This window comes from Pelophylax lessonae, assembly GCF_965119305.1.
Source record: "Pelophylax lessonae genome assembly, chromosome: 11".
Lineage (NCBI taxonomy): Eukaryota > Metazoa > Chordata > Amphibia > Anura > Ranidae > Pelophylax > Pelophylax lessonae.
Window position 1 is genome coordinate 216616073 of NC_138778.1, and position 10427 is coordinate 216626499.

The window sequence follows — 10427 nt, forward strand, 5'->3', positions numbered from 1 at the left end:
TCGGTTTCAGCTGCAAGACCGGTTACGAGACTATCGACGGGCCCACCGAAAGTGATCTGCTGCTATTTTCTCCCCGTAGCGTCCCTGGAAGTTGCTCTCACATCCGGACGCGGAAGAAGCCATGTAAATCTCCATTATTAGTTACTGTTCTATGCCTGTTCTCGTTTTGTTGTTTTTTTTTTTTTTTTTTGGATGGATGGAAGGTGTTATACCTGAAGGGTTTCACATGTACCTGTTACTTTAAGGCTGGCTCCACCCAGGAGTGATGACAAGGGTCAAGGGGCAGAGTGACCATCTTAGAGACATGTAAGAGATGCATTGATATACAGAGCTGTCCTGTAATGCATGTTGTAGTGTACAGAAAGTCCTGAATAAACATCCGTTGTTCCAGACCAGAGTCCTGTGTCTCTCACAACACGGAGAATATAACAAAAACAATGGTGCACAACAATGCCCAGCCTCATGTGGCGAGAGTATGCAGCCAGTTCCTGGAGGATGATGCAATTGATACCATTGAATGGTCCCCACGCTCTCCTGACCTAACTCCAATAGAACACCTCTGGGACATTATGTTTCGGTCCATCTGACACCGCCAGGTTGCACCTCAGTCTGTTCAGGAGCTCAGTGATGCCCTGGTCCAGATCTGGGAGGAAATACCTCAGGACACCATCCGTCGTCTCATTAGGAGCATGACCCAACATTGTCAGCCAGGCATACAGGCACGTGGGGGGCCATACAAACTACTGAGGACCATTCCAAGTTGCTGCAATAAAATTAAAGCAATATAGCTTAGCCTGCTGCATCATTTTTTCACTTTGATTTTTGGGGAGGCCTTTGAATTCAGCCCTCTGTAGGGTGATAATTTTAATTTCCATCAAACGATGTGGAATCCTTTCCTTCCTAACACATTACCCAGTCCATACCAGTATAGATCCTTACACATTACCCAGTCCATACCAGTATAGACCCTAACACATTACCCAGTCCATACCAGTATAGATCCTAACACATTACCCAGTCCATACCAGTATAGATCCTAACACATTACCCAGTTCCTACCAGTATATATCCTAACACATTACCCAGTCCATACCAGTATATATCCTAACACATTACCCAGACCATTCCAGTATAGATCCTAACCCATTACCCAGTCCATACCAGTATAGATCCTAACCCATTACCCAGACCATTCCAGTATAGATCCTAACACATTACCCAGTCCATACCAGTATAGATCCTAACCCATTACCCAGTGCATACCAATATAGATCCTAACATATTACCCAGTCCCTGCCAGTATAGATCCTAACATATTACCCAGTCCCTAACAGTATAGATCCTAACATATTACCCACTCCATACCAGTATACTGTAGATCTCCAGCAAGATATTTTTCCCCCATTGAGATCTGATGAGATCTAATTTTTTTGAGCAGTGTATATAGTTAGCACTTCCACCTAGCAGCTCTAGGGTCACCTGTTTGAATGAGACCCATGGTACTATCTGCCCGGAGTTTGCATGTTCTCCCTGTGTCTGCATAGGTTTCCTCTGGGTACTCTGGCTTCCTCACACACTTCAGAGACATGCTGGTAGGTTAGTTGGCTCCTGTCTAAATTGGCCCTAATATGTGCATATATGAATGCGAGTTAGGCTAGGTTCAAACTTATGCGATGCTGGAAACGCAGCCAATCCTGTGTGTTACCCGCATAGCAATCACACGGCGTCCATGCGATCTGCGGCAATGTTATCTTAAGGACACCCCAAAACAGATTGCAAAACGCAGTGTAATTGCCAGAATCGCAGGCGATTTAGGTGCGGGGGGAAATAAAAGCATCCTGCACCATTTTGGTGTGAATGGGATGCGATTTCAGTGATTGGAGGAAGAACAATGCTAACTATGACCCTAAGAACTCCATCCCTACAGTCAAGCATGGAGGTGGAAACATGATGCTTTGGGGCTGTTTCTCTGCTAAAGGTACAAGCAAACTTTGCCGGATTGAGGGGCCAATGGACGGGGCCATGTATTGTAAAATCTTGGATGAGTACCTTCTTCCCTTAGCCAGAACACTGAAGATGGGTCATGGATGGTCTTCCAGCATGACAATGACCCAAAACATACCGCCAAGGCAACAAAGGAGTGGCTCAAGAAGAAACACATTAGGGTCATGGAGTCACCTAGCCAGTCTCCAGACCTTAATCCTATAGAACATTAATGGAAGGAGCAGAAACGTGGAGTTGCCAAGAGACAGCCTAGAAACCTTAAGGATTTAGAGAAGATCTGTAAAGAAGAGTGGACCAAAATCCCTCCTGAGATGTGTGCAAACCTGGTCACCAACTACAAGAAACGTCTGACCTCTGTGATTGCCAACAAGGTTTTCTCCACCAACTACTAAGTCATGTTTGGCTTGGGGATCAAATACTTATTTTATTCACTGAACTGCAACTTAATTTATAATATTTCTTTTTTTTTTCTGGATTTTTAGTTGATATTCTGTCTCTAGCATTTAAAATCCACCTACGATAAAAATTATAGACCCTTCATTTCTTTGAAAAAATTAGCATGCCTAAAGCACGCTACCAACAGCGCTTGCTACACGAAATAAATTAGTGAAATTATATATATATATATATATATAATAAAAATTAATTCATATATAAAGAATATTATTTTCATAGATGAATTAAATGGAGTTCCGTCCTCAAATACCTTTAACTAAAAATACCCCTATAATACCATTTCATTGCCATTTACAGAACCACCATTCTCATTGGATTTTAGTCAAAATCTTACTTTTAAAAACTCTGCCTGGGCGCGGCCATCTTGGATGTGGGCATCTGAAGCCACAGGGTAAACTGATGCGTTTTTCTTCCTGATTCCAGGGAGTGTTCTGGGAGTTCTTCCTGATTCCAATCTACTGGGAGTGATGACAAAAAGCTCCCAGGATGCAATGCAAAAGGGGGAAGTGATGTCGGTGGCCGTGGCCACAGAGGGGGGGGGGGGGGGGGGAGAAGGAGGAAGTACAATCAAAAATGCCCTGAAAATAATGCAAGGACCCCCGAACAACAATTGGGCATTTTCAATTTTTATCAGCATAGCAAGCACTCCAGGAATCACTAAAATTGCAAAATAGGCCGGAACTCTTAATTTTTATTATATATATTAATACATATTCACTATATATATTGTGAGGGATTAGCTCGGTGGTAGGCGTGGATGACCCCTTTGGGGGTGCGTTTTCACAGAGAGATAGCCGATTAGAGGTTGAAAACAAGACTGATTTATTCATGCAATTTTCTTAACACAATTGCAAGCATCAAAACAGCCAAAATAAAATAAAAGACAAAATAAATCCTTGCCTCTGTGGGCGGCTACCTTCTCACAACTGGAACCTGCCTAAGTGTCTGTCTCCAACCTACCGTCGGGCAGACTTCCTTGTCCTACAGCGGACACTCAATAGTCCTTTTATAATAGCTTCACAGGGCAACACAGTCCTTTTGTTTCTTTCACATCAACAGTTCGTCTTCTCACCTTTGAGACGTATTCACCCTTGGTTACCGTCCCGGGCACACATCACTCCGGGGGGTCTTCTCCCAGGCCCACACATCCTGTCGGGAGGCACACGCTGACTGTCCTCCTGCTCCCAGCCCACATGGCTTCAGGATGCAGCTTCTGGAGGCAGCAAACAATAGGACTTTCTCTGAACAAATTATAGAGCCTTAACTCCCTCATTCTGAACAGGTGAAGGCCTTTCAACTTCCTGCTGGCTAGCTCTGTAGCCAACACCCTAAATTAATTAATGGACTTCTCAATCAGGTGGAAATGTATCTCCTTCCTGTGACTACATTCCCAGATTTAGCTGACTTCCTGTCACATACCCCCCCCTCTTGTTTCAACCCTAGGGTTGGGACACAGATTTCCAGGCACGCATGTGTCAAGCACTGCTGACTCACTGATAAGCCTCCTATTATCCTCAAGCTTCCGGATGAAACTGTTTTGTCATCTTCATTGACGGATTTCTCATAAATGCCACACAGTTTGTCTCTCATCTCATATACACATTCTTCAACTGCATTTTTGGCATCATTTCGCTCCTTCTCGTTTCTGTCATCTTCATTGACAGCTTTCTCATAAATGTCAGACAGCTTGTCCCTCATAACCGTCTGTCCAATCCACCATGGAGGACCGTGATCCATAGGCAACTCAATTGGGCTAGTCTTAATGTCTTCAACATTCTTAAGACGCCTCTCTCTGCAATCCATAAATGTTTTCCACAAAACTTTGAGAACCTTTGCTTCACTAAGCTTTGTTCCAAGTAGGGACTCTTGACATCCCTCTGTGACTTGAGTTGCCTCTCCATACATCTGTACACAATCATTGACTTTTTGTTGTAAAAGGGAATGATCTTCCTTCTTGAGCTTTGCTTGCTCTAAGATGCTGTGCAGAGGATTTTCCAATTGAGACAACAGGCTGTCACACATTTCTTCAAAGTGACCCCTGTTCCTTTTTCCAGAGATATCAATATCATTCAAACATTTCATATTCATAGGCAGATCTGAAGCATTTGCACTCATCAACTTCTTAAACTTTTCGCCCTCCTGAGCGAGTCGCAGTAAAGGCCTACTATTTGATTTGATATTGAGTTTATATTTCTTGCCAAACTCTTCACAGAAGAAGCCAACCAGAACATCATCAACTTTCCTTCCACCAACATAGGGGTCAAAGGCAACAACACAGTTGAACCCAGCGATCTGGGTGGTATCCATTATAGACCTCCTCTCTGCATCAGTGAAGAAGCATGGAACTGCAACACATTCTTTTACAGGTTTCTTCAATGCACTTTCTGCTGAACTATTTGACCGCTCAAGGTCACCTAGTTCTTTTTCTCTATCTGAATTCCACATGGAATGCATCTCAAGATCACGATCAAACTTCTGCCACCCGTCTTTCACCAGTTTCATTTTAGAAATATTCTCTGAAAGGCACTTGAAATTCATTTGCTTCACGTTTTCACCAACAGCCTTAGTTTTCTCCACTAGGTGGCGTTTGCTTTTTCCTCCCAGATTTATATCACTTGCTTTAGTTTTCTCCGCTTTAGTTTTCTCCACTAGGTTTTCAGCCTGAACTGAGAAATCATCACATTTCTTACACAACTCCTTTATTTGCTGAAGTTCTAATGATACATTTTCCAATGCTTGAAGTTTTTGAAGGAACGGTTTATTCCAAAGGGGTGATTCAAGCCACGTGTCATCACATTTCTGAGGCTCACTCAGGACAGACCCCAAAACACTGATCCTTTTAAAAACTGCATCAGGCACACTATCCCCTCTTTGGGACAGATCCTCTGTTGCCTGGAATTCCTCTTCCAGTTCCTGCAACGGAATCTTCATCTCTTCTACTTGCTGTTCTAAGGCTCGCTTAGACTTTTCTAGCTCCTGAACTCTTTTCACAACATCATCCTTGGAGCTGACCAATTCTTCCATTTCTGTACGCAGCTGTTTGTTAACACTTTCTAGTTCAGCCTTACACTCTAGAACTTCCTCCAAAGAGCGAGCCAAGAACAGGGCTTTGCTCTCGTTATCACGCGCCTCCGTTTTTGCACGGTCGCGTTCTTCTGCATATTTTGCAGACACAGTCTTCTCTTCACCAAGCATCTGATCAAACTTCTTTTTCACATCTTCAACACACTGTAATGAACCAACGCTTTCTTCCATGCGTTTTTTCATATCCGCTATCTGAGCTTGCAATGTTGCGACTTGCTCTGATAGGTTTTTCTTTGCTTCCGCCTCCTCTTTTAATTGTTCCAGGAAGCCATTTTTCTCATCTTCCATTTGTTTGAGCTTTGTGCTAAAACTCAGCCTTTGACACCTCTCTTCCTGTAAGAGTTCCTGCGTGTCTTGCAGCTGCGATTCCAACATAGAAAAATCTTCCGCAATTTCTCTAGATTTGCTGTCTGCTTGAGAAAGCTGATTTGTGACACTGTCCAACTCAACCTGCAATCGGTTTGCCTTCTCTAACAGCTTAGCACACAATCGGTCACCTTCTGACACCTTGACTTGCGATTCCAGAAGCCGTGCCTCTACTTTTTCCCTCTTGTGTTCACAATCTCCTTTTCCCTGCATAAGAGCCTTCACCTCATTGGCTAGTTTCTGGGAATGAGACTGTAATTCTGCCACACAGGCTTCTTTCTCCTTTAACTGCTGCTGGAAACGTTGGGCTTCACCTTTCCAACTTTCACAGTCTGCACGTAATTCATCTACCACATTGCTCAAAGTGGTGAGCTCATACACAGTACTCAGTAATTTAGCCTCTCTTTCACTTTTCTCGTTGTCGCTGAGAGACAATGTCGTTTTCAGAGCGACATTCTGTTCCTGCGACTCCTGCAGGTCTATTTTTGTAGCTCCCAAAGACTGAAGACTTTTTTCCAGCTGATTACGCAACTCCAACATATCAGCCATACTTTGCTTCTGCAAAGTCTGAATTTCACTTTCCTTTTCCATGAGGATGGTATCTTTCTCCATTATAGTCTCTCTGCGTTTTTGCAACTCGACCAAAAGAAGAGCAGTGGATTCTTCCCACTGTAACACATGAGACTTGAGTAGTTCATTCATTTCCTGCAAGTTTCTATGCTCCATTTTAAGCAATTCCAAGGCTTGTTCCTTTTCTTCCATTTTCCGTTGCAAGGCATCCAACTCAGCCCTGCACACATACTCGGTTTCTTCCAAACCGATGGCCTCCATTGGCTGCTGGCGTCTCTGTTTCCAGCCTGCCATGCTCTCTTGATGAGCCTTTTGTTGAGCTGCAAAGCTCCGCTGAAAATCCGCATTTGCCTGCTGTTGAGCTGCATTTGCCTGCTGTTGAGCTGTATTTGATATAATCAGTTGTTTCAACATCTCCTCCATTTTGAGTTTACTTTTCATCTGAGCACACTGCGTCTCCATAGCAGTTTCATCAGTGTTGCTAGGGACAACAACCTTCCTCTTTAGTAGACTCTCTTTAGGCATGGATGGGGCTGGTTCAGACGGTAACATCCCCTCCATCCATAGAATCCGGTCTCTCATTTCATCTATCTTTGCATTTTTCAGGCGTTTGGATCGCCCCATCTTTAATAACTCCACAAACAAATTTTTCACAGTCCAGCAAAAAATTTTCAGACCATTGTCTCTTTAACACATGTAGTTTTTCTCTCTCTTGCAAGATCTCTTTTCCTGCACACACAGTTTGTGCAGTCACTTGCACCAGACACAACAAAGTTCATCAAAAAATTTTGAGACCCCTGTCTCTTTAAAACACTTTTTTTTTTTTTTTCTGTCAGGATCTTCTCTCCTGCACACATAGATTGTGCAATCTCATGCACCAGACAAAGTTCATCAAACATTTGCACTTCCTTGCAGGGATCTTGCTGCTTCTGCCCACTGCATACCTCCACCATATGTGAGGGATTAGCTCGGTGGTAGGCGTGGATGACCCCTTTGGGGGTGCGTTTTCACAGAGAGATAGCCGATTAGAGGTTGAAAACAAGACTGATTTATTCATGCAATTTTCTTAACACAATTGCAAGCATCAAAACAGCCAAAATAAAATAAAAGACAAAATAAATCCTTGCCTCTGTGGGCGGCTACCTTCTCACAACTGGAACCTGCCTAAGTGTCTGTCTCCAACCTACCGTCGGGCAGACTTCCTTGTCCTACAGCGGACACTCAATAGTCCTTTTATAATAGCTTCACAGGGCAACACAGTCCTTTTGTTTCTTTCACATCAACAGTTCGTCTTCTCACCTTTGAGACGTATTCACCCTTGGGCACACGCTGACTGTCCTCCTGCTCCCAGCCCACATGGCTTCAGGAGGCAGCTTCTGGAGGCAGCAAACAATAGGACTTTCTCTGAACAAATTATAGAGCCTTAACTCCCTCATTCTGAACAGGTGAAGGCCTTTCAACTTCCTGCTGGCTAGCTCTGTAGCCAACACCCTAAATTAATTAATGGACTTCTCAATCAGGTGGAAATGTATCTCCTTCCTGTGACTACATTCCCAGATTTAGCTGACTTCCTGTCACAATATATTAATATATATTCACTATATATATTAATATATATTCACTATATATATATATATATATATATATATATATATATATATATATATATATATATATATATATACACACACACATACATACATATATACACATATATATATATATATATATATATATATATATATATATTTTTTTTTTTATTTATTTATATATTTTTTTTTTTTTTTTTTGCAATATGGACTCTTTGTTTGGATTAATATGCACTATTATTGATTTACTTTGTCTATTGATTGGAATTATGTAATCTACATAGTGTAGTGTTCAATGGTATTTATTGTACTCCTATATATATTTTTATTGGTCACCCACTAAATTATTTACTGTAGCAAGCGCTGTTGATAGCATGCTTTAGGCATGCAAATTTTTTCATCTTTTTAACTTCTGTCCACAGCAGCTGCTTTTTTAGCACATTTTATTTATTCACATAGAGATCGCACACCTTATCACTTTGTAATCACAATCACTATTCTTTGGCGCGAGTGTAATTTATAGACCCTTCATTTCTTTGTAAGCGGGCAAACTTACAAAATCTGCAGGGGATCAGATAATTATTTTTCCCATTGTATACAAATATTATACTTAAAAGAGATCACCCTTATATAAGCTGACTTCCACAGATTTACCCCTTTGCCCTTGTTCACATTGAACGTGGCTTTGACATTGTTCAACTTCATCTAAACTCGCACCATTTCAAAGTCGCATTTCAGTCCGACTTTAGAGGCAACTTGAAAGACATCTGTGCGGGTTCATGCACAGATGTCCATTTTAGTCGCCCCCCCGAAAGTCCCCAAAAGTAGTGGCAGAAACTACTTTTGGAAATTGGCATGGTGCCGCAAAGTCGGCGTCGCACCAATTGGGACGGTGCTAATGCTGTCAATAGGCTGTGATTTGTCACGCTCTTTGACCTGTCAAATCACATGTCAAATTGCGCCAACGTGAACAGGGACTTCCACTGATAGCACAGCTGCCACAATCAGTGTGTTAGAGGCATGAATTATCACACCCGAGTCTCTGCAAAATACAAAAATCATCAAACTATGGCGCCCTCTGCTGTCACACAATGCATTATGCAGCCTAAAGTGACAGTACAGAGCCAGTGCAGGGGCTCTCTTTACCGATAAATAACGTTTATCAGAAATAATAATGCATGCTTGCCGGATGACTTACCGCCAGAAGAAGAACTGGTTTTCTCTTTGGGATCGTCTTTCTTTCCATCTATAGCCTTTGAGGGTCCTGGAGCTTCTGGAAAAAGGGAAAAAGCTGTGGTGAGAGTCAGAAGGAACTCCCAAGGACTCACAAACCTAGTCAAAGAAAGCATACAGGTCCACTTTAACCACTTGCCGACTGCCGCACGACTATTTACGTTGGCGGTCAGCCCCTCACAGGCAGAGTGACGTAGATCTACGTCGCTAGCCTGTGAGGGTCTAGGGAGCGAGCACGCTCCAGCGTGGTCATTGACCCCCCCCCCCCCTTGCGTGTGACCGGCAGACCCGATGTCCGCCGGTCACTTGGCGATCGTCGCTGCAGAGGGAGAAAGGCAGGCGGCTAATGTAAACAAGCTGTCTGTCATTCTCCCCTGTGTAGGAATAATGATCATACGTTTCTACTATGTAGGACCGTTGATCACTGTTCCTACAGCTCAAGCCACAGCCAATCACAGTTAGAATCACGCCCCTAGGGACACACACCGCCCCTCCCTCTCAAAAAAAAGTTAACCCCTTCACTGCCAGTGTAATTTTACAGTAACAGTGCATATGTATAGTACTGATTACTGCAGTAATGTCACTGGTAACCCCAAAAGTGTCAAAAATGTCAGTCAAGGGTCCGATCTGTCCGCCGCAATGTCGCAGTACTGCACAAAAAAAAAAAAAAAAAAAAAAAAAAAAAAAAAATCGCACAGGTGATCAAATACCACTAAAAGAAAGCTCTGTTTGTGGGGAAAAAAAAGGACGTTTAGGTACAGCGTTGCACGACCGCGCAATTGTCCATTAAAGTCACGCAGTGCCGAATCGCAAAAATAGGCCCTGGTCAGGAAGGGGGTAAAATCTTCCGGGGCTTAAGTGGTTAATGGTGGACCCATCAAGTACATAAGCTCACCTTTCCTAAATCTGCCAAAAGCATGAGAGAAATAACGCAGCCTGAAACTTTTTCAAGTAACCAATTACCAAACAAGTGCTGTCCAATGGCAGGTGAAATTCCCCTTCAAGCGTAACTCCTTTTGTTGAGATAAAAAACATTCCCCTCTGGGTGATCTCTGTAAATTGCAGGGATTATAACAAACTTTGCTGCAGATTTCTACCTTGTATTATTCTAAAGAAATCATTATT

The 10427-nt window shown here is 42.8% G+C and overlaps 1 protein-coding gene across 1 annotated transcript in view; it reads right to left on the bottom strand.

Annotated features, from left to right (window-relative positions):
* Nucleotides 1–10427, bottom strand: part of RTF2 (replication termination factor 2) — a 25241-nt gene that overhangs the window by 4647 nt on the left and 10167 nt on the right. The window contains exon 5 of the mRNA XM_082272885.1: nt 9268–9401. Coding sequence (XP_082129011.1) covers nt 9268–9401 — 134 coding nt within the window. The remainder of the gene's footprint in view (nt 1–9267; nt 9402–10427) is intronic.